This window comes from Embiotoca jacksoni, unplaced genomic scaffold (assembly GCF_022577435.1).
Source record: "Embiotoca jacksoni isolate LCO1_2020_lvr unplaced genomic scaffold, fEmbJac1.0.p SCAF_18, whole genome shotgun sequence".
Taxonomy (NCBI): Eukaryota; Metazoa; Chordata; class Actinopteri; family Embiotocidae; genus Embiotoca; species Embiotoca jacksoni.
Window position 1 is genome coordinate 8,405,590 of NW_027185318.1, and position 24,332 is coordinate 8,429,921.

A 24,332-nucleotide genomic window follows, 5' to 3' on the forward strand; every position below is an offset into this window, starting at 1 on the left:
CCGGTTTGTCCAGGAAATCTCTGGAAGCACAGAATGTCCCCGTATTATAAATGACACAAATTACTCATGACTGCATTCATCAGGTTTATCATTACCACCAGCCATATAGCCTAGAGATAAAACATACACATGGTTATTTTATGACCTCCTCACGGGGATGAAAGCAACTGACAGCTTCTGTTAATTATGTCACAGTAATAACAATACGAGTATTTAGTCACGTACTGCAGTACAATTTTGAGCTATTTGCATTTTTATTTTCTCCCATTTTCTCCCTTTAGTCCACTGTATTTTAAGTTGAAATATTGCCCCTATTTTTTGACAGGTAGTTACATTGCAAACCCAGATTTTTCTACAAAACATATGCTCAACTGCATAACACATGACGGACTGGTCCAGATTCATATTCTAAATGCTTCTTTAAATGTGTATACACATTTTAGGTATTTTGTTTCTGCTAACTACCTACACTTAAGATTTGAAATACATTAGTTTAAAAAAATGTATTTTTAAGTTGCAATACCAAACAATATATATATTGTATATAATATATATATAGATATATACTGTATATACTGTGCATTTTATATTTTATATTTATATTTTATATTTTTTTACTGCTATTTTATTGCTTTTCTATTGTTCTATTATTATCTTATTGCTTCTGTATGCTGCTGTAGCGAAAAAAAAATTCCCCTCGGGGATTAATAAAGTAACTACCTAACCTAACCTAACCTAATATTCTTCCACCAATGCGACATGAAACGCTCATTTTCTAATTTCTCATTTCTAAAATGAGTGCAGTCTCATCGAATAAACCCTTTTGATGAATATCAAGTTTGTTAAATTGAACGCGAGTGGATTATCCCTTCACACCTTACTGCTGGTTTCCTTTTAACAGCGCCCCCTGGCGTCCGGGGGGAGGAATCGAACGGGCCAGCACCGACAACCTCAGTGTGAAGATGGCGGAGGGTGAATTGAACGTGGACAGCCTCATCTCTCGGCTCCTGGAAGGTGAGCGATTTTTATTATTATTATTTTTTTTATCACAGTCTACGATATTGAACAGAGGTAGAGTTTTCTTTGAGCAGGTTCTTCGGGTTATCCTGTAACTACCGAGGCTGCCTCACAAAAAAACAAAAAAAACGCAAGAGAAAGCGTCAGCCTCGTCGTAACAGTGTACACCCGGCTAGCTGCGGCTAACGTTGCCTTTCAGCTGGCCGTGTTTATAAACACCGTGAACGCCTACACGGCTCTAATATCCGCGTTAGGAATATATAGTGTCCTGGTCTTTTATCTCGGCATGACATTAAAACTTTTATATTTGGTGTGTTTTGCGGCATCCCGGCTCGTTTATTTATTACCCCACATTGTGTACGTTAGGAGGAGGAGGAGGAGGAGGAGGAGGGACAGGTCAGTGCTGAAGATGAACTCATTTTAAGGGCAATAATGTTCGTAATTTTGAACGTAAAAGACGAAGAAAACCGGTCAAATCTTGTTACGGTTTTTAGTGAATGTTCACTTTCTGTTTGTGACCCGGTTAAACGTCACGAGAAAGAGAGACGCGCCACCTGTAGAAGTTAATCAAAACAAATATGCAGCTCGCCCTTTCGTCTGATATCGGGAAGTATTTCATCAGCAGATAAAAGACAAATTTGAATGTTTTGAATTTGAAATTGTTTGATTTTTTTTTTTGGGAGTAATTTACCCCTTGTTGTCCCTCACTCGGTTTGTGTGTTCTTAAATGACCAATGTGTTAATATAGGTTTAAGGGGGAAATACTTGCGGAAGACTTTGGCAATATCAGAATAGAGACTCAAAGAAATACAGTATTTTTCTGAGCTGTCCACCAAACGACACCTGTTTTAAGTTGCTTTTTTTTTTTGGTGTGTAACTGTTGGGAGCTAAGTTTCGGACTAGTGGGCCGAGAGGAATGATGTACAGAAATTATTTTGTGTTGGCCGTCCACCTGCTTCAGAGACTACGGGGAGTTTTTGTTTTGTTTTTCTTCTGTTTCCCAGTGAGATATCCTTTGAGTCGAACCAGACCACCACGGCAAATTCAGCTGTCCTCTGCACACTTTCCACCAATATCTGTGACTCTGTTGGGGGGGGTGACGCATCATGTTATGTTAGGATTTGTTATTTATAATGACTGCTGGTAAATGCCATCACAATGCAGCTCCCTCGCGTTTCCTAAAGTTTTAAGGAGTTGATCAAATCAAACAAACCTGAAAATGAAGATAAATGATGGACCCACAATTACTTCATGGCCTGCAATCAACTTCTTTTCCATGTTCCACTCTTTCTTGTGGAAGAAATTCTCATCTATTGCATTACTCAATCATATTTATTAGTCATCATGTGATTTGGTATTCAACAGTTAGGGACTGTGACTTGGGGCGAGCCATTTTTTTTTTCTCAGCTGTAAAGCTTGTTGATCCTCCGTTCATGTTGTTTTCCTTGGTACGCAGCTCACAATGTGACTTGTTGATTATGTTGCTCACATTGTGAATACCAGTTGAACTTCACATTGGCAAATTTCAGAAGTGGTCAGATTTGTTATGATCTTGGTGGGTAAAAGGCGACGGTGTCTGTTTTCTATTTTCACAATATAGCCACAATAAAGTATCACAAATGGTGGATGTTATATAATCTCACAGGCTTGCTCGGCTCTTTAGTTAGTGGTTTGAGTTTAATTAAGAGTTGTAATCGAGTATTTTAAATGGTGTGTTTTTCGGTGTTTCGTATGCAAGGCTGTGATATTTGTTAATAAAATGAGTCTGGATTCAAAGGGTAAAAAAAATAAGGAATATGAAGTTTTGGTCTTGTGCTTGGTCTAGTCTGAAAATACTTTAAAAGCAGGGTTAATGGGCTTTAGTGACTACAATGTATCTGAGCTGAAATTAATACTTGATCTTCTGCTATTTTGATGATCAAATCATTGTTTTCCCTCATTGGTTCACTTATCTGATAATAAAACAATCTACTTGAAGACGTTACCACAACTTAGTTCTTAGGATATTGTGACAGGCATTTTCACCATTTTCGGACAATTTATAGACCAAATGGCAAATCAAGAAAATAATGGAATGATTTTGATGTTCAGTACAGATGTACAGTGCTATATCAAGAAACTAAAAATGGTTTCCAAATGAGACACTTTGAAAGGTCTTGAGAGCCTTTTTTCTGCATCCCAACTTCCTTTCTGTTTGTGTTGCTGTCTGAGAAAATTTGGTCTGGAGGAAAAGCCAAATATCAGTGAGAGAGCTGCGTATTCATACCAATTAAAACTTACAGGACGCCGTTTCACTTCATCCAGACGCGTGTACAGTCACACTGTTTTACACACACAAACACACTCGCAAACAGTCATTTGGTTTATGATGGCTGCAAATCCTTGTCATTGCTTCTTTTTAGCCTTTGCCCCTCAATGTTCTTAAGAACGTAATCTCTTTTAAAAGTGCCAGCCTGCAGAGTACAAGAGCGAACAGTGAAAGGTTCAGTGTTAAAGCAGAGCAGGCTAAGCATCCGAGCTTAACTCTCTCTGTTCTGACGCGGCCTGGCCCGACTTCTGCAATTTCATGCTTCATGCCATTCGCAGCACATGGATATGAAGCAGTGCAGTAGATGGAGGATAAGGGAAATTCGATGGTGTAAACCATCTTAATTAAGGTTGCTGGAGCACTCTAATAGTTTTTGGCGCTCAGATTCACCATCTGTGAGGATCCATATTCCTCTGGTTCACTGACTTCTTTCAGATTTGGTTGGATTACATGGCTAATGACAGTGAGAGTCAGGGAGTTTGAATACATTGCGTAATAGCATGTGCATGCATGGTGTTTGTTTATATATGCACCAAAATGTGTGCACTAAGCTTTAGGAATTACTCTCCAATACATCAGTTAATCCTTTTTTAACTGCTCCCCTTTTGGCCCTTTTGTAATTTGCAATCCTTTAAAGAAACAAAAGGGTAAATATACGGCTTTATAGGACGGCTTTATAGAAACTTCCCCTCTGACAAACATGCATTCGTTTCACTTGGCTCATCCACCTTTTATTGGACTCTTTAGTGGGCGTCTAGCTTTAAGGCAATACAAAAATCGTTTGCTATTACATAATTCCTCAGTCGTGAATTTGTTCATCACCTTTGTTTCCATCCTGAATGGTTCAATTTCACACAGCGCTTTGATTTGCTTTTTGTGCAACGTCAAACTCGGACTAGTGCTGTGGAAATATAGTCCCATTACCATTTAATATTTGTATAGAGAAACAATTTATCAATTTATATCAATATTATAAAACCGTCCTCCAGGCTATTGTTCATTTATTTGCTTTTCACCTTGTGTTTGCTGCCATTGCACTAACTGTCTAAACCTGAAATAAAATACAAATCTTGAGTATATCAGACACAGACTTTTTTTTTTTTAAACTAAATAAAACTTTAGGATATTCTGGCTCCCAGGTACCATGACAAGGAAGCAGTTTTTTATGCATCATCTCACTTTTCATAACTTTGACTATTTCAGCTGCTGACTGTTGCCACCGCTCGCAATTCTCACTCTTCTTTTCATCGTTTTAAGATAAATCTGCACCCAGAGCTGTGGCAGAACTCCAGAAAGTAGGCTTAAGCGAACAGTGCAACTACACCGCCAATAAACCCACACCATTGCTGAAGATGCAAGCTGCTCACATAGTCAAAGCAGTGGGTTTCTAAAGTATGGCGGAGACTAAGAAACTGTAAGCTACAGAATCATTACGCCCACAGTTCAGCAGCTTTTAGGATTGCTTTGTGCTTCTGCCATAAGCGATTTTTTTTTTCTTTTTTTCCCCCCTTTAGGTGAAAAATATTCCATCACGGCCTCATTCTTATGAACTCTGTGGTGTTGGGGGGTTGCTGGTGTTACTTTATTAAAACTGACTGATGATAAAGCTTGTCTATAACACTGACAGTGTCTTTTTTTTCTTTCTCCTCTCCAGTAAGGGGATGTCGCCCAGGGAAGATAGTCCAGATGACCGAGGCAGAGGTACGGGGCCTTTGCATCAAATCCAGGGAGATCTTCCTCAGCCAGCCCATCCTGCTGGAGCTTGAGGCGCCCCTGAAGATCTGTGGTCAGTGTTTTCCCATTTCTGCCCCTGTTATAGTCTATTTTCTCACCATCTAAGACTTATTTTTATGCTTGTTTACTTATCAGTTTGTGTTGCTCTTCTGTTTCTCTCTCTCTTGTAACCCTTTGTCCTTCGCAACATGCTCTTCTGTGATATTCCCATTCAAAGTATTCGTGAACTGAATGAACTTTACAAGGAAAGGAATGAAAGTGAGAAAAATAATGATATAAAAATGTTAATTTCAATCATTTACACTGGCACAAGTTGCCTGCCAAATACCTGATTCCAGAGAATGAGAGCAATGCCAATGTGCATTCCTCCCACGACTTGAAGTCACATCTTTCACTGCAAATGACTAATTCATCATTTGAAAGCCAAACAAAATGGCCTTACCAGTAAACTGCACAAAAACAAAGATAAAGGTCGCCATTTTCTATGTTCGCTTTCTCTGTGGTCCTCTAATTGATTTTACAAATAGGGTATATGTTTCGACTATTTTCCAGTTGCCGCTCACAAATGTCAAACAACAACATCATCTGAATTTTGAAAGCGCAGCTCAGGCAGAAATGCGTGTTCGGACTCTGGAGGGTCGGGTGCACTAATGGCAAACTCCCACTCTGCAGAGCGCATACCACGAAGCCTGGTCGGCACGGCCCAGAGTGGCAATCCATTTCTTTGATACAGCTCAGAGTTTACTTGTATAACCGGCCCAGATAACACTGCCTCAGCCGGGGTCACGTATTAAGTCGCTGTTACTCTCTCGACTCGGCTCCCCTGCGTGTTACAGAGGGACACGTATATGCAAATGCGCGCAGGCTGTGTGTCACTGCATCACGCGCATAATAGACAGATTGAAGCCAAGCGAAGACGCTCACATTCTCAAGCGAGCTGCTTCTCTCAACCGCTGAAATAGCTCCCGCTGTCACTGTCTCTAGCTGGCTGCTGCATTTCTCGGCACACTCCCACATGCTTTATCTCTTCCCTCCAGTGTAGCGCTGCAACTGCAAACTACCCTCAGTAATTGCCTTGAAAATACAGTACACGAGCTCATATGCTGCATACCAGTTTCCATACCATAGTTACTTTGTAAATTCTTTGTTACGTCCAACTGTTTCTCGTCGCTGGCCGTTGAAGAGAGTGATGGTATCCGTGTGTCTGACATTTACAGTGATCAGAATAATTGATCCTGCATGTACACCGAACTCTAAAATATGCATGAGTTTGTGGTGGTGTTATTTGTCACTGTGTGAAAACTCTTAGCCTCTCCTTAACTTTCACTGCTTTGTTGTTGAACTTCTAACCCCCAGGCTGATTAGTTGCCTCAGACGTGGTTGCAGGCTTTCTGAGCGCCGGGAATGAATAAAGCCAAACGGTGAATTTCTTTAATTATTTACTAAGGCCACATGGATCAGGTTCTCTGCTTACTCTCCCTCCAATGTTAACCTCAATGCCACTTGTGAAATTTTGTCCGAGCTGGCAGCTTTGCCACGGTTTGACTTCATCATTTGTTTCAACAAAATTGTATAAACAGACTTTTTTTAAATTTTTTTATTTAGTGTTGTTGACATTAATGTTCTTTGTGCAGGGACACGGATACAAACATCAAACCATAATTTTGAGGGTGTGTTAGATAGTAATTTACAAAAATAATCTAGGCCGATGCTAATGATTAATACAAAATTTTAAAAAAGACCACAAGCATGCATGCTGTGTCTGAGCTGAATAATATGCCCTTAATTACTGTCTGACTACAAGTCCTGAATAAGAAGTAGCACAAGCAGTTTACAGCCTGAAGAGAATGAGATGAAACCATTTTTGAATACAGTTTGTAAAACTTGAACGTAAAAGTTAAAGGAACGATGCCGCTTTCCAGGAATATGTGAACTTTGAAAAGGTTTTTCCCATGTGGTGAATATCCCCCGTGTTCACACTTGCCCTGAACAGATGCCATCCTAATTTGCTTTTAATGGAAGTGATAAGTCGGAGGAGTTGATCTTTTATAATGGATTCAGCAGTTAGACAAATCAAATAGTTATCTTCCCAAGTTGCTGCTTTTATTTGATACAAATCTCCTCATTATTGCTTTCCTTCCACTGCAGCTCGGCATCAAAACTCTGTCCAGGGACACATTGGCACAGGAATTGTTCCACTAAAAAGATGGTAATTTTGCAATAAATCCACTTTATTTGATTAAATCGTTCTTCTTAAGCATAATTGCAATTTTAACACATTTAACTCCTCGGTACAATTTTGCAGTCAACAACGACTGTGAAGTCTGTCCCTCATTGACTTCAACACAAAACCAGTTTCAGTGTTCATGTGGTGAATTGACTGACGGTTTGAGACACACTTAAAAAGTTATGAACCTTTCCTTTTAATTAAGAGGTCTCTTATTTTCTTGATTAAAGAGCCTGGAGTAAGTTGATTGCAAGTCTGTCAGAAGGAATAAAAATAGATTCTTTTCATGTATTCACACATCATAGACTGTTTGTCAAATCTTAAAATTTGTCTGTCAGTTCCTAGAATTTGAGAGAGAGTCGCAGTTTAACCAGACATCTAGACTTTTGTTCTGAGACTTAGTTTACTTGCCACTACTTCGTTTTCCATGTTTGTAGACGGTGGTAAAGTGGTACAAGAGGCACCTTGAGAGAAGTGAAAACTCCTGACAGTGTTTCACCTCGGCCTTTAAGGTCAAGTTCCAGAGGCAGGGGAACATTTTTCCAGTATTGTGTCCAAGATGACTAGAAACTGCAACAAAAGCAGAAGATAGAAAAAAAAAATACCATATTTCAGCAAAATATTGCTGACAGCCTTATTTGATTCCTCACCCTGAAATAATTAGTGTTTGCTGTTTACATTCCTTGTTTTGATATCAGGCCTCTGAGGACAGTTCCTCACTCATATTGTCTTGTTGATATATTTTTCTTTCAGTTTGACATGTGCTTTATGAAGTGTTCTATGGAACCCCAAGGCCATATTCTCACATTTTGTTTGTATAACAAAAACAGATAACAAACATGCTATATTCCAGGTATGAGTATTAACCCTGCTAGTATTTTTGCTGTGTTCATATAGAAATGTGCTGTAAGCAGTATTATTTAGTGTTCCTCACACTGTTGTTGTATTTGTATGTGGGTGTTTTTTTTAACTACTGATTATTTGACAGAAGGCCATGCAACAGTGCCCTTGAATACAGCTTTATTACTTCAGTTTCAGTGCCATTGGCTGATATTATGAATATCCATTTATTTATGACACATGGGTGGCATAGAATGGACTGCTGCTTTTATTATAGAGCTGTGGAAATGGCCTTTTATATTGTCTTGTCTCTTTGGGCAAATCTTCTTCATTTCTAACTCGGTATCGGTGCTTGTTTTGTTGGCTTAATGCCATTTGCTCTGCTTTTGAAACCCCTAAATCTCTGTGCTGTTATTTTCTGACTGTTTAGACACCGCAGAAACAGGCTAAGTAAATAATTCACTCGCTGTCATTCTACAATACCTTGTGAAAGAGCACAGAGGCTGCCCTATTAAAAAAAAAATACAACAGCTCACAAATTCATATTCACAACAACAACTGAGTCATGCAGCAACTCTTAGTGTGATATTGAGGACAGTAGAAGTAACTCTAGTAGACGTTTCTGAAAGTAGACATTTTCAAACAAACAGCCAGTCAAGAAGTGAGAAGTAATTCTTTCTCCTACATATTAGACATATTTGATTTGTACAAATACCATCATGATAGTCAGCATCACAAGAGCGGAAGCGGGAAATAAGGATAAAAAAAAACCACTCAAAACAACATCACAGCGGAATGAAAAAGTATTTATTTTTAATCCAGTTTATCCAGGTTTTATTAGAGTACCAGAGCTCAGCTGAAGTTAACCCCGCTACAGTTCGCTCACCTACAAGTCTCCTCAGAGATGATAGGCTTTTTTGTCATGCCTCTGCATCCACCAGTCTGTCCAAATTTGTTCTCGCATTCCCTTTCCTTTTCTGAGCAGATGCTGCTGTGTAAATGACCAGTGGTATTTGTTTGTTGTCTCGTGTCCATTTCTGTTTTTGTGTTGGCACAAACAAGAATTACTGCTCTCTGTGTGATGTCCTCTGTATTTACTCTGCTGTCCAGTATGTGCTACTTTTGGCTGCCAAAACAAAACACAAAATCTGTGGCAAAGGCAGTGTTTTCATGTTTTTTATGTAGTATTTGTAGGTCTGATCAGTTTTCTTGGTTTCAGCATAATTAAGACTCAAACTGTGATCTATACCCAAAGATGAAATGATAAAGACATGAATAATTTTGTTATTTGGGCAGACTAGCATTCAAATAATGTTAATTATCACAAAAAAAAAACCAGTGCAGTCATCTTAATACTCCTTAAAACTACAATCTTCTTGTTTTGGTAAAATGCTCATGACTCACCACCTCATCCCTCTCACATGAGAAGGGGAAAGAGGGTTTGAAAACAACAACGCAAACAAATCTTTCCTGATTTCACACTGACCTGGATTAAGTTGCCCGAGCACTGCATTAATACTTTATAACTTATTTCATTGAAGTTTTGATATTGTATTACTAATGTGAAGGCTTGGGAAGTGGTTACTATTACCAGTACTTGCATGAAAATTCTAGATGGCGACCCGGGTCTGGATGTCCAGGGGGAAAAAAAGAAAAGGGATGGTGAAACACGAACCATCTGGCAAAGAACATCAGGAGCGCCGAGTCTAAGAAAGCTAGATTAAGACATTCAGAAGTACTCCTTAAATCATTCATTTGCACGGTGTGCTTTTGCGTGCTGCCCAAAGACACAGACAAAAATAAGTGTTAAGCCTGTAGCTATGTGGGTTTTGGTGCCAGTCGTGGTTTTTTGTTTTGGTGCATAGATTCCTGATTGGCACTGTGAAAGACAAAAAAATCTTGCCAAGCAGTTTCATTACACCAGTATAAAGTTGGACTTTTTTTTTTGTCATTTTAATCTCAAGGCCAGACAGCTGCACATGCCGAACAAGACCTATTATTTCATTTTGCTGTGTATTTGGTGCCATCTTGTAATGAGGCATTGCTGTAAAAAGGGTGAATTTGCTTTCTGTTTTGGTCGCAATGAAGCCTGTGATTATTGTCTGAGCCATTCCGGTGTCCCCTCCCTGCAGTCATCTGTGTCTGGAGCACTAAGCCCAAATTAGAGCGACTCTTAAGTTGGTGCAAGTGGATATAAAAGGAAGCAGGTCTTGGCGAGGCAATGAAGTGAGTCTCCTCTGCAGAGATCTAGTGCTTTGGTGAGAGCGACTCCAGCTCATCACTGACTGACTGATGTCAAAGAGAGAAGAGCTTGACCCTAAATCCTGGGAGAGTTGTTCAAATTAAAGTGTGTGTGTGTGTGTGTGTGTGTGTCTGTCTCTCCTTTATTTTTGCGATTAACCTGGATTGTGAGCGTTCTTTCCCTCAGTAGCTCATTTCCCGAGGGCCGCGGCATCGATCTGGTGCCGACTGTAATGGTTCATTTTGTGTGTGTGTGTGTGTACCCTTCGGCTTGCTGCTGCTGCAGTCCCAATAGCTACAGTCGCACACGTCTGGCTGTGTTTTTATAAGCAAAACAACTTTTTTGCCCCCCCCCCGCCCACACACACATACACACCCTCCCTCCACCCCCCCCCCCTCTTTTCATATGTCTACACTTGTAAATTGTCAAATGAACCTCTCCTCTTCCCGCTTGCCTCTCACCTCTTTTCCAGGTGATATCCATGGGCAGTATACAGATCTGCTGAGGCTCTTTGAGTACGGCGGCTTCCCTCCGGAGGCGAACTACCTTTTCCTGGGTGATTATGTGGACAGAGGGAAACAGTCCTTGGAAACCATCTGCCTCCTGCTGGCCTACAAGATCAAATACCCAGAGAACTTTTTCCTGCTCAGGGGAAACCACGAGTGCGCTTCCATCAACCGCATCTACGGCTTCTACGATGAGTGTGAGTGGAAAGAAACTGCGGTTGCACACACAAACAGCCCTGAGGCAACGTGTTGCGGTTCTGAAAATGTGCGTTTTTATTTTTCACCAGGCAAGCGCAGGTTCAACATTAAGTTATGGAAGACCTTCACCGACTGCTTTAACTGCCTCCCCATTGCTGCTATTATTGATGAGAAGATCTTCTGCTGCCATGGAGGTGAAGGAGCTAATCGGCATTCATTTCCTCCCCTGATCCTGAAACTAAACTGCAGCTTTTTCATACTGTTTGAAATATGCTTGTGGTATCTCAAATCAAAAGTAACTTATTTATTTTCTACTTCAGGGCTATCACCTGATTTGCAGTCAATGGAGCAGATCCGCAGGATTATGAGGCCAACAGACGTGCCTGATACAGGTAATGATACTCATTCTTGATACTGCGCATGTTCGCGTCTCTCTGGATTTCTGGAAGTTCATCTTTTAAATGAAGAAACGGCCTCTTTCTTCCTGAGTGAATGATGATTACATCAGTAGATCTTCTGTGTTCAGTAAAATCAGTCGCACTCCCCTTATTGTCTGTTCATGCTCTCCTTTCAAGTCTTTCCTGCTTCATGTAGTCTGCATTTCCATCTCTCTACCTGTGTGTCTCTCAGGGCTGCTGTGCGACCTGTTGTGGTCAGATCCTGATAAGGACGTACAAGGCTGGGGAGAGAACGACCGCGGGGTCTCCTTCACCTTCGGGGCAGATGTGGTCAGCAAGTTCCTAAACCGCCACGACCTGGATCTCATCTGCAGAGCCCACCAGGTAATGAGGAGCGGGATCAAGTCGGGGAGTCTGGATGTGGAGGGAAAATACCTGCAAACACGCGGCTAGCAGATAGAGCTTGTTTTTGTTGTTGTTGTTGTTGTTCTTAGAGACTTAGAATTGGTTTGTTCTACACTTTACTGACAGCTTACCTCCAGTTTATTTCACTTTTGCTGATGAGAAGACATCAACCACATTAATAGCATTTTTTTCTTCTCCCATTTCATCTTTTTTTTTTTTTTTTTTTCATACATCCAATCAATTATTATAAATCTATTTAGGGTTTATTAAAATAATATTAAAGCAGGACAAGGCACTTTTTGCATTTCGGACACCGATATCAGTTATGTTTACCTGATAAACGACAGAAGCTGAATCGATACGTTTCTGTTAATTGTTTGAATGACTGAAAAACGAGCACATACCGACTCAGATGTAGGTGGTTTTATAGATTCAATCTCTGTGGCGAAGTCGGACTCTGAAACTTGCTGAGGATCTGTTTCTTGGTATCGATCGCTGTAGGCGTTGGAATAATGTCACGTGTCTCCTTAACAGGTTGTGGAGGATGGATATGAGTTCTTTGCCAAACGCCAACTGGTCACACTTTTCTCTGCTCCAAACTACTGCGGGGAGTTTGACAATGCAGGCGGGATGATGAGTGTCGATGAATCCCTCATGTGCTCCTTCCAGGTACGGTAGAAACTGAAGGGATTTTGGGATATTTGACTAAACCGACACATTATCTCAGGAACACTCACATATTTGTGTCTCTTTGTTTGTCTGTGTCTTACAGATTCTGAAGCCCTCAGAGAAGAAGGCCAAGTACCAGTACGGTGGTGTAAATTCTGGTCGGCCTGTCACCCCACCCCGCACCGCCCAAGCCCCCAAGAAGAGGTGAACGTTCAGCAGTGCACCCCCCCCCCCACACCCCCCAATCCCACACACACACACACACACACACACACACACACACACACACACACACACACACCCCACCACCCTACCCTAACCCACCTCGCCTCGTCCGTCCCTGGTCTGCCGTCACGGCAACCCCTGTAACTCCCCTGTATAGCGAAGATACAGGGCTTATCTAATTGCTCAAATCTTTCTCCTCCTTCTTCCCCACTCACCAACCCCAACCCCCTCTCCCGCCCCCCCCCCCCACTCCACTGACAGCTCTTTTCTTAATGTGTATGTGTACATAAATTTGCTGTGACCAATCTGTTTTATTTTTTTTGCCTGTTTGTTGGTATTTTTGATATTATTAACGAATAATCTTTTTGGTGGTTTTACTTCCGATGCTGTTTGAGGTTTTCTGAGGTTGTGTGTTGTGTAATGAGATGCCTTCTCTATGTGGAGGGCAGTGTGACCAAGTTACTAGAAAACCTTTTCATTTCTTCCAAAAAATAATGGAGATTGAACATTGTTTTGCCTTGACCTCTCAAAAAGCAGAGAATCCTTCCTGTGTACTTCATTTGAAACTGTGGTTTCCGTGCAATGCTAAATCCATAGACACAAATAACAAGACTTATATTCCGATTTAACATTTGAAACTCATTACAGCATGTGCAGTGCACTTTGTGGTTGTTGTGCACAAGCAAAATTGATATATTTAAGCAATGAGAAAGTGCACCACCCCAAGAGTAGCAAAGAATGTGAACAGACCGGCTTGAATGAACCATAGAGGCTAAATGAGATGCTGCTGGCAGTGGACACGCTCTACCCGAACACGACGCCCTCTGGGCATCGATTTCGCCGCTCTGTTATGCCACCCTGTGCCTCGACTCCACTCCCACTCGAAAACATGCCGCTTTTCACACAGAGCTGGTATTGACATTTTCCTGGGTGTATTTATTATTTGTTCTCATCAAGATAATGTCCCCCCCCCCCCATCAAAACCTCTTCATTTATTGTGAAAAATGAGAGCTTTTGAATTTTGTGTCCGAAGAAAGTTGCTTCTTTGAGTAAGACGGTTATGGATTCTGACCTTAAATGCAAGGTGTACATGTTTATGGAATTGTGCTTTTTAAATCTGTATCTTTGTATGGAGAAGGTAAGAAATGTCTCTTTTATTAATGTAGGCCCGAACAGTATGAAAAAAAAGTAAAACTTAATGCACAGCAAGTTTCACAAACGCTTCACAATATTTGAACAGTTCAGTGCAACTGAAAACAAACACAATGAAGAGAGTTTGTCTTTGGAAGCTTTGCATTAAAATACCTGCTATCCTCCTTTCATATCACCCAATCTGTTGATGTACAGGGAATGAAGACTGTTGGAGTTGGGTGTGGGTGGCAGGACCAGGCAGTTTTAGCATCGCTATGTGATTGTGTTGCCACCTGGTGTATAAATATATTACTACAGTGCAAAGGAGTACCCATCCAAGCTTTTCAAGTTTCACAAAGGACAGCTCAGGATGGAGTTTTCATCACATTGCCGGTACAAAATGTGGTGTCCTTTACCACGAGGAGGTACAACAGTTACACTGACCAGCAGTTCGCCTGGTCAGCGGTTCAGCTTCAGTCTACAGCACATGAGATGCAGTTGAGTTTTTTGTGGAAAACAATTGCCTCTTTCACTCTTTCTTTCTTTTGCTCTTTGTGGTAATATTCTTTCTGTTGTATTTTTATGTCCTTGATTCACATTGTTTACTTTGAATTCACTTAATTTATTTCCTAATAATGATAATACGAAGACAACAAGGTGTTACCAAAAGCTGTTTTGCAATTTGTACAAGTTTGTTTGAAAGTCTATAAATTCAATAAAATGGATGGAACCAAAAGTTGTCTTTACATTAATTTGTGCCTTTACTGTCAGGAACTTAAAACAGCCTGTTTACACTGTACGCTTTTCTTTTGACCTCAAGTAGGAAACTCCCCACAGGTATAAAATCAGGGTAAGTGATTTTGAAAATTTACTTTCAGTCAATAGATCATTGTAAGGAACATTCAAGTGACTCGGCAGCAGAAATTGAGACGCAAAGTTACACTTTAATTAATTATAGCGTGTCCCAGTGTGACATTTCAGACTGCTGGACCTCTCGCATGCCACCTCGCCCAGTTTAGAGCTCTCTGCATCGACTCTGAATACAACCAGCAGATCAGCGGCAGGAGAAAAAATGGAGCCCCTGGGTGAAGGTGAGATGAGAACCAAGCAAAAATAATCCACAGTGCCACTTTCAGAGAAAGGCGAGCGTAGTAGTTGATACTCTGTTGTCCCCTGAATTTTGGTTTCTCCTGGGAAAAAAAGTTCAAGCAGGAACTAATTACTTTTAAATTGCTACCATAAAACAGATGAATACATTTTTTTTTTAAATTTATGTTCTGCATTTCTAACGTACCAATATGATGCATTCCCCATCCGGTGGACACACTGCTGGAGCCATCACTGCATCACTGCTGTCCGCAGGTTTTGCGTATTGGTAGGTCCGATAAGGAGGCCGTCTGTTCTCCTGTTTCAATCCAAAAGACCGCCATTGTTGTGTGTCTTCCATTGTCACAATTAGTCTGCCTAGAAGAGATTGTTGTGATAATCTTTGATAACTTCAAACAAATTACTCTTAAATATGAAAATATATATTACAAAATATAAAACGGACAGGATCTATTCAAGTAACCTGCTGTATGAAATAAGCCGTTTGGCACAAATGTTCTAAAGCTCGGTCACAAATTCACAATTACATTTGAACAACAATGCATAATAAAAATAGATTTAAAGAAATAAAAACAACAGCAAACCTGTCTGTGTTGATTTCTTATATGTTGCAGTCAGCCTCGCTTACTCGTGCTGTGGTACTGGGGGGGGGGACTTTGTAAGCAAATGCTCCAAAGTAAACTTGGAGACACTTGGAGCTGTTGATTTTTGAACAGCGTTCTGGATTGTTTTGTGTGTAATACCCCTCCCCGACGGGCGGGGACGACGTGAGCCACTCTCGATTCTGTTCGTAAAGCGCGTGTTTTTGCGGCTGTCGTCGACTGGAAAAGATGCAGCTTCCTCTACAAGCCGGATGGTGCCCGTGCGGTGTTTGCAGGTCTGTGACGTTTCTCGGAACAACGCTCCTTTGAACCAGAAGTGCAGTTTTGCGCGTCTCCTGCAGCGACAAAAGAATTCACGAAGGTTCGTTTTTGCGCCCTCCGGACCGGCGTGTGTTTCATGTTAGGCTTTATATATTGCATTGGGTTTTTTTTTAACTCGGAAACGAGCGTCTGACTGTTTGCGGATGAAATGAATGTTGCGTCAAGCCGCGTCCTGTCCCGGCTGCTGTTGACGAGTCTTAAAGTTCAATGCAGGTCGAGTTGAGGCAGCTGATGTTGTCCGCTTGCGAAATGTGTTTTACAGCTGCAACTATGTACTTGAACCCCTGTCGGCGCGCTGCAACCGACTGCTACTCTTTATTTTTTTTTGAAGCGACTTCAGCCTACTGTATCTCCAATTCAACATCGCATTGCACTCAGATCTTTCTGCCTTTCCGTACCTGCTTCCTTCCAGGCGCTTTCCAGTCGAAACCGCAAGTCGATTAATCGCTCAACATGAGTTACATTTTAGACCAGGGGGTGTCAAACTCATTTTAGTCAAGGGGCCACATACTGCCCACTTTGATCTCAAGTGGGCCAGACCAGTAAAATCATAGCATAATAACGCATACATAACGACAATATTTCTCTATGTTTAAATCATTGGTGAAGGTTTTTGGATGATAAACCCTATTTTAAGGTCTTTCTACAATAAACTAGAAACATAAAGACCAAAAACTCAAGACATCAGCCCACTGTTTATCTGCCTGGGCTCTCCTCTGCAGATTCCCTAGCAGCGAGCGCTGCTGCCTCCGGAGCAGACGTCGCATTTACGCTGTTTTTGAAGCAATTACTGGATCGATTAAAAAAAAATTACAAAACGATTGTACTCATAAACCTCCATATTCTCATAGAAATGCACTTTATGTCTTCCTGTAATTTTCACACTTAGCAAAGTCATCCAGCGGGCCGAGCTGGACCCCCTGGCGGGCCGGATCCGGCCCGCGGGCCGTATGTTTGACACCCCTGCTTTAGACCCAACAGTGAATTGACGAATCAAGAAAGCAACTGTTGTGCCGCGCCGCTTTTGTAACGCACTCGTGTCCCCCTTCTTCCTTCCAACCTCCAGGCTGAACCAGACCTCTTTGACCTTCAATGGCATCGTGTCCGACAACAGTCCCTCGCCGCTGTCTCAACAGTGAACTATGGGTAGCCTCGAGCTCTGACTGAACAATGGCAAGGTTCAGGCGCAAATCTTGCATCACGTTAATCGCCCTGGTGCTGCTCATACTCATCGTAACGGTGGTTTTAAAGGCGCTCGCGCCAGAGGGCTCTCGGTTCGACGGCCCAGCAGGTGTCGAGGGGTTTCCAGATCGAGAGAGTGACCCGGTGATCCCGAGAGACGACGACGACCGCAAACCGGACGAGGCCAAAATGAAGGACTCCGCTCAGTCAGACAAGGATGCAGAGCTGGAAGCCACGCTGAGGAGGTTTCCTCCTCCAAACTACTATCTTCACACCTTCTACTACACGTGGTTCGGAAGCCCCAAGTTTGACGGCAAATACATCCACTGGGACCATCCGCAGCTGCCGCACTGGGACTTTAAGGTGGCTCAGGGATATCCGCAAGGGAGGCACAGCCCAGCTGATGACATCGGGTCCAACTTTTACCCCGCTTTAGGGGCTTACAGTTCCAGGGACCCCTCCGTTATAGAGGCTCACATGCAGCAGCTTCGTACAGCAGCCATTGGTAAGACAAAAAAAAAAAAAAAGATCTGAATTTCACTTAAAGGCGGATCGGTAGTTTAAAATTGACTTCTTTTTTTTTTTTTTCCAGATAAAAGAGTTTTGTGATGATGTTGTGATAATGTGATATGATGATGAAGCTGGACAATATTGGTTGAAATGTTGGTGTTTTTACCAACCGTCTGAGTCAGCGGTGGGTCGTAATCGGCTTCATTATCAGTGTTACAGCAGGCCCCGGCCTCATGTTACTCCACATAAAAATGACTCCAATGAGATTCATGTCGTGAGGTGTACATGTTTTCAGTTTGAGAATAGGACAGCACTGATATCAGACTGGTTTGTGCTATTTCTTTACAATTTAAGGTATCTGAATCAGTGTCGGGAGATAAACATCATCCCTGTTGAAATAAAAAAGCTCAGTATTTCAATATTTTCAGACACAATATGTATTCATGTGAATAGCCTGGCTGCACCTGTAAGGCCTATGTGAAATTCTGACAAAGGGGAGAAAATGACTTCTTTTAAACCAATCAAAATCATCTTGGACGGGGCTAAGCCGAGGATGCAGTTATGGTGGCTTTTGCAAAACTAATGTCAGGGGTGGGAACTTGTTTTGGTGGAACATTTGTACATCAGGAGGAGAGCCCTGCCATTAAAAGGGACCAGTACCTGCAAAAGACCTAAAAGAACCGAGCAGGCTTGCCTTATTGCGTAATCCAAATCTTCATCAAAACTTGCCATTTCTATTTTAGCGTGTAGTTTGCTGCTTGGAGGTTGTTGTTGTTGTTGTTGTTGTTGTTGTTGTTGTTGCGACAGAGATTTTGAACACGGTAAAATACAGATGAAAGAAAAGGACAATGTCACCTGAAAAGGTCGGGCAATAGTAGGTTTGTACCATCATTGTAATACTGATAATACCAATGTTGTGTATGATAATGCAGTGATGAGTAACGGCAAAGTGGTTGTACAACTTTTAAATGTTACAGTTTGTAGTATTTTGTTATTTATTGTGTTGTGTTGGACGTCACACTTCACAGTAGTCTTACATTTGAGCTAAACAGCCTTCTCGCTCTTTAACTGATTACCATTTTGTTAAAAAAATTATTATTCAAGATGTGATTTATATGTGACACGTATTAGATATCAGAAAAAAAATATATTTATCCAATATTACTCACATCCCATATAAAATCTACAGAACCTTTACAGTATGTCAACCCTATTGTATTTCTGAACAGTCATCCGGGTGTTTTCTTTCAATCAGGGTTTGTATTCCTGTCGGATCTGAAACCGTGTTTATTCTCAGGTGTCGTTGCTGTTTCCTGGTATCCTCCTAATATGAAGGACGACAACGGTGAGCCAACAGATGACATTGTGCCTTTACTGCTGGAGGTGGCACATAAATACCATATTAAGGTCTGTATGAAGACGGTAACAAGTTTCACAAACGTTGGTTTCATAGTCAGCAGTCGCATGAATGAACAAGGGCCCTTTAAAAACATCATTAATATCATTAAAAAAAACTGATTTAAAAAAAAAAAAAAAAGTAAAGTAAAGCCATATGTTGTAAAGCTCTCTTTCATTTTGGTGTTTCCAGGTAGCTTTTCACATTGAGCCGTACACAGGAAGGGATGAAGTCAACATGCTCACGAATGTCAAATACATCATTGAGAAGTGAGTACTGCGCTGCGGCCTCTCTTGTCAGTCAAACGTCATCGCCGTGATCTTACACTCTCTCCGGGATTCATTCTGTCATCATTCATTTACCTCAGTCAGTAATCAATCTGATATCTCCTCACCTCCTCAGATACGGAGAGCATCCGGCATTTTTCAAGTACCGGACAAACACTGGCAAGTTTCTTCCACTCTTTTATGTGTACGACTCTTATCTGATGAACTCGGAGCAGTGGGGGAAACTGCTGAAACACACAGAGAGCAACAGCGTCAGGGACACCCCGTATGACGCGCTCTTCATCGCCCTGCTGGTTGAGGAGAAACATAAGAGGGATATTGTGACAGCAGGTTTCGACGGAGTCTACACCTACTTTGCGACCAACGGTTTCTCCTACGGGTCCACTCAGCGTAACTGGGCCTCTCTCAAAGCTTTCTGTGAAGACAACAACCTGATATTCATTCCAAGCGTGGGCCCGGGTTACATCGACACGAGCGTTCGGCCGTGGAACTTCCAAAACACTCGAAACCGCATCAACGGCAAATACTATGAAACCTCTCTTAGTGCTGCGTTGGAAGCCCGGCCTGATTTTATCTCGATAACATCTTTTAATGAGTGGCATGAGGGGACTCAGATTGAAATGGCCATTCCCAAAACAAGCCAGACGGTGTATCTGGACTATCTGCCTAATAAGCCGACAATCTACCTGGAGATAACTCGCAAATGGGCTGCGATATTTGGCGGCGAGCGACGGAGATGGCAGGATTGACTTGACTTCGAGCCATAGCGAATGTTTATTCATGGTGCTATGAACTAACGAAATTAAGCTCTGGTTGCTGAAGACGGAGCAAAATTCAAACGATGAATAACAGTGTAAGAAAAGCCAAATTGCTTTGCAGAGCCACAAGCAAATGAACCACTTCATTATCTTAATTTTGGCTTCAGTGATGTTTATTAATACTTTGCACTTGGGTGATTATTGTTAATTTAACCGATGTCTTATTACCTCTTGTTTACTCAGCCTTACATATTTTAGGATTCATAACCTAATCAGCATGTTTTAGCACTGTCCCCACTGTATCCAGCTGAAACTGCATAGGCATATCTTGCCTTCTCTGTGATCTGTGACTTATTCATTAACACTATTCCAAATAAAGTGCACCCTGGAAAGGAGGGAAGTAAACAAAGCACTGTGGTGGTGTAAATCTATTGCCCAAAATACTGTACAAGAAAAAACACAACATACATCCTGATATTTCAAAGCCGCGTCAGGCTACAATCTGAGGATGAGTCATAGCGATGCAAACAGCAGTTATTGAAAGAGATTTGTAGCCCAAAAAGAATTGGAGGGGAAAAGACCATTTTCTTTATCTGTGCCTTATATTACCTTCTTATTGATGGTCGGTTGCCATGGTACGTGTTGTCATGGTGTGAAAGTGCTTGCTCGCACCACCTGAACAAACTCGACGCTCGTCTGATTCGATTTTAAAGCTGCCTCGCAAAAAAATTAGGTCACATCAGGGCAAACTACCCGTTGACCTTTTGAAGAGAAACGAATTAAACACAAGACATTAAAAATGAATGTCTTCATCAATGTTACAGCTTGAAAAGCCTTTTTATAGCCAGCCAACAGGCTTTCTATTCTTGCCACTTTTGATTTTTCAGCCAGTCTTTCTCGCAGATCACTTCAAGTTCTGAGATATTTTTAGACGGTCTTGCACACGGAGCACGTTTGAAGATCGAGACACAGATTTTCAAGTCTGAGGACTGTGATGGTCTCTCCCAAAAAGCATCAGCCTTGCATATCTTCAAGAAAATTGAGAGGTCTGCTTTGGATCGTGGTCCAGCCTTCAGTCATTTTCACTTTCTTGACTGTCTTCACGACATTCACATCCAGAGTCTGATGACATCTATTGGAATCCATTTTTGCTTCTGTCCATGCTTCGTTTCCGGTGCCACACGACCCAATATCAGAATTTTTTTTTCCACACCGATGCTTACAGCTGGCAAGGTGTTGTTGTTGTTTTTTTTTATATCAAGTCCTGCTCCTTTTTAATGAACTTTTTTTTTTTTTTGTAATCGTGGCCAAAGAGCCCAATTTTAACTTCATCTGTCACTAGCACTTGTTTCCAAATCGACTCTGGCATATCCAAATGTTGCTTTTGCCTGCTTCAGACGTTGGCTTTATATTCAAACTCAAAAATCTGTTACTCCAACTGGCCATCCTGGACGCATTTCATGTCTCACAGGTACCAGAAGCAACATGCCCCCACTAACATCCTCTTTTCCCTTGTATTTTTGCAGGGATGCTTTTGGTCTTGCAGCCTAATGACAGATTGTTGTGGGAGGATCCGACATTTTTGGAGTGCAAAGGACCAGTGTGTAGGATTTAGGAAGATCCATTGGCAGAAAGGAAATATCAATTTTATAATTATGTTTTTATTACCTGAAACCAAGAATTGTGTTTTTGTTAGCATGGAATGAGCCCTTAATATCTCCATAGAGACCAGGTCCTCTTCCACGGAGCTCACCATGCTGCTTCTAGTGTTTCTAGTGGTGGACAAACCAAACACTGGCTCTGGAGAGGGCCTTTTTTTTCCCCCACAAGTTTCGCCGCCACCATAGATTCTCTTATACACTCGGAAAGGGATGGTGAGGCGAGGTGAGCTGTATCCATTTGGCTGCAATGTGCAACCTCACCAAAGGACGCCACTAAATCCTCCACTCTGCTTCTTTAATACTACAGTTTTAAAATCGGGATATCTTTGCCGGTGCCGCTTTGATTTTGATCATTAATTTTTAAACGAATCTCTCCCAAGTCCACCAACTTTGTGGAAGAACGTTTATAAAATCACCAGAATGCCCCTTTAAATGATTAATTAATGAGCTGGAAGGCATCACTGTGCATGCTTAAGATTTAATTGCGCAAACGGGCATTTGTTGGCCTGTTTGTACAGAATTTAACCTCCTTATTTTAACGAGGCATTGTTTGTTGGAGTTTGTAGCCTAGTCTCAGTTAAATTGCATAAAAATAATGAATAAACTTGGTGATATTTTGCATAAACTTACTGTTTGTTTCAGAAGTGCAAATTACAATCAGTAAGTGTTGGGTCAAAGTTTAGCCGTCTGTTTCACCTCCCATTATTTTGTATCAGCCGGTGAGGTGAAAGCCTTTGATCCCGTGCTTCCTCGCAGCAAATGTGATTCACCTGTTTATTCAAATGAGAACCTTAAGCAGATGATTAAAGTGTAATGTGCACCAACGCGGAATCTCAGCATCCCACACACGCGCGCACACACACACACACACACACACACTTTGAGCTCCGCCACAGCCCGCAGCTGCATTGACGGTAAACAGAGCAAGGTAGCGCATGGGCAGCCAGCAGGGAATTATTCCACATCGCATCACATCCCTGAGCATACATGGCGTCCTCACACACCGAGCCATGAATTTAGTGTGCAGGCGGATGGGGTAGCCGCCAATTTTCTTTTATTTATTTATATATATATATATATTTGCAGCCATCATTCTCTGCGTCGGTGTGCAGCAGCGGGGAAGATTCAGCGCACATTGCTACAGTAGGTATCATCATTTTTCGGGATCAAGACGATGGATGGGAGCTCATCCGGATCTATTGCTGCAAACACGGCGGACGGGCGCGATTTTTTATTCCAAACGCATCCGCATCTTCCGTATGTTGCAAGGTGTCTTTGAAAGGGGACCTCTGGAGGAAATGAGAAGAAAGCTCTATTTTGACTCACGCCTGTCGAGATGGTGAGTAAAATGCATGGCTATTTTTTTTTTTTGTTGTTTTTTTTTTTTCTTTCTCCCCTGCGCTCCATGGCTGAGCAACGGTACCTGATTTCAACAGCAAATCCTCCCCAGCTAATTAAAAAAAAACCGATATCCGCTGGGGGGTGGGGGGGGGGGGGAGAAGAAAAAAAAAATGTCACAGACATTCGCGCACTGGTGCTTTCTCATTTTTCCTTGGGGTGTTTGTTTTTACACTGCATTAACAAAAAAAAAACAAAAAAAAATGAATGAATGAATGCACAAGACGGTTTACACTGTAGGAGACAGGGGATGCTTTTTCTCCCTTGAATGAGACTCGGTATTTCAAATCTTGCACTCTTATAGCGGAAATACTGTCAATTTTCAGCATCGTGCTTCACGCTATTGTTTAGATCCTTCGCGGTTTTGGGTGTTGTGTAAGTCAACGCGGAAATTATTTCTGTGAATCTCCACCACTCTCGTTCAACTTCGATGCGGTGTCACGCCGAAAAGACAACCATTTTAAAGAGTGGCTCCACTATAGCGTCGCGTTTTAACATGACCTTCAGTTCTCGCCCGGCGGCTGCAAATGAATCCTCACCTGGGATGGAGTGTCCCTTTTACGATCGGCGCTACGTGCCCCCCCCCCCCCCTTGACAGCGTGCGCATAAATCATGGTCAAATCTTAAAAAAACAGGATGTGTATAACCTGTATTTTTGCTGGACCTTCCTTTTGATCTTTAGCCTACCTGTTACTGAAACCCCCTCATTTGGGGATTTGATGCATCTCTGTGACTGCCAAGATCTTGTGTGGCTGCGTTTCCTCTGCCTCTCCAGTCGCTTCAAACGCTGCAGACTACTCACCCATGCGGTGCTCTTTCCGTGTCCCAAATACATCACAATGCATTTGCCAAAAACCCCTGCTATGTTATTTAAAATGTGAATGAGTGCTGAAGCTGCACTGAGTCTCACTCTGGTCTCATTTTGTCGGTGGAAAGACAGAGCACAATAAAAACATTGTGAACCCTGGTCTTATATTAAACTCTGGCCTTATAGCCCCATCACCATGGAGACACTTATAATAACTTTACCAGGCACTGCATATTTAATAGACCTGATTTGATCTTTGCACTGCAGCTCGGTCTCTGAACAGCTGCTGTGTTTTATATAATTGACACCAACATATGAAGGTGTGCACGGGCTGCATCCTGTGTAAACCAAAGAGCTTATCATTGCTGCCGACAGAAAGCACGTTTCTGCCGTCTGAGAGGA

The 24,332-nt window shown here is 41.8% G+C and overlaps 2 protein-coding genes and 1 long non-coding RNA gene across 3 annotated transcripts; 2 read left to right on the forward strand and 1 right to left on the reverse strand.

Moving 5' to 3' along the window:
- Nucleotides 1-908: 908 nt before the first annotated feature.
- On the forward strand, nucleotides 909-14,636 carry LOC138200086 (serine/threonine-protein phosphatase PP1-beta catalytic subunit-like). The gene is made up of 8 exons (XM_069152528.1): nucleotides 909-1,014; nucleotides 4,980-5,111; nucleotides 10,841-11,071; nucleotides 11,162-11,266; nucleotides 11,393-11,464; nucleotides 11,703-11,854; nucleotides 12,410-12,544; nucleotides 12,648-14,636. Exons 1-8 carry the CDS (start codon nucleotides 963-965, stop codon nucleotides 12,750-12,752), a joined length of 984 nt encoding a protein of 327 aa, XP_069008629.1. The 5' UTR covers nucleotides 909-962; the 3' UTR covers nucleotides 12,753-14,636.
- Nucleotides 14,637-14,819: 183 nt separating this feature from the next.
- On the reverse strand, nucleotides 14,820-23,904 carry LOC138200090 (uncharacterized). The gene is made up of 3 exons (XR_011178385.1): nucleotides 23,810-23,904; nucleotides 15,195-15,364; nucleotides 14,820-15,090 (listed from the first exon to the last, which is right to left on the reverse strand). It is a non-coding gene; the product is annotated as an uncharacterized lncRNA (long non-coding RNA).
- manea (mannosidase, endo-alpha) lies at nucleotides 15,853-20,472 on the forward strand. Its single transcript, XM_069152529.1, has 5 exons — nucleotides 15,853-15,970; nucleotides 16,997-17,617; nucleotides 18,920-19,029; nucleotides 19,211-19,287; nucleotides 19,421-20,472. Exons 2-5 carry the CDS (start codon nucleotides 17,101-17,103, stop codon nucleotides 20,052-20,054), a joined length of 1,338 nt encoding a protein of 445 aa, XP_069008630.1. The 5' UTR covers nucleotides 15,853-15,970; nucleotides 16,997-17,100; the 3' UTR covers nucleotides 20,055-20,472.
- Nucleotides 23,905-24,332: the final 428 nt, after the last annotated feature.

Bases quoted from the DNA above. Each gene is read 5' to 3' on its own strand.
- LOC138200086 (XM_069152528.1), top strand. From the start codon at position 963: ATGGCGGAGGGTGAATTGAACGTGGACAGCCTCATCTCTCGGCTCCTG. The intron at 1,015-4,979 runs GTGAGCGATTTT...TCTCCTCTCCAG, and splicing joins CATCTCTCGGCTCCTGGAAG to TAAGGGGATGTCGCCCAGGG. The intron at 11,072-11,161 runs GTGAGTGGAAAG...ATTTTTCACCAG, and splicing joins CTACGGCTTCTACGATGAGT to GCAAGCGCAGGTTCAACATT.
- manea (XM_069152529.1), top strand. From the start codon at position 17,101: ATGGCAAGGTTCAGGCGCAAATCTTGCATCACGTTAATCGCCCTGGTG. The intron at 17,618-18,919 runs GTAAGACAAAAA...GTTTATTCTCAG, and splicing joins GCTTCGTACAGCAGCCATTG to GTGTCGTTGCTGTTTCCTGG. The intron at 19,030-19,210 runs GTCTGTATGAAG...TGGTGTTTCCAG, and splicing joins CACATAAATACCATATTAAG to GTAGCTTTTCACATTGAGCC.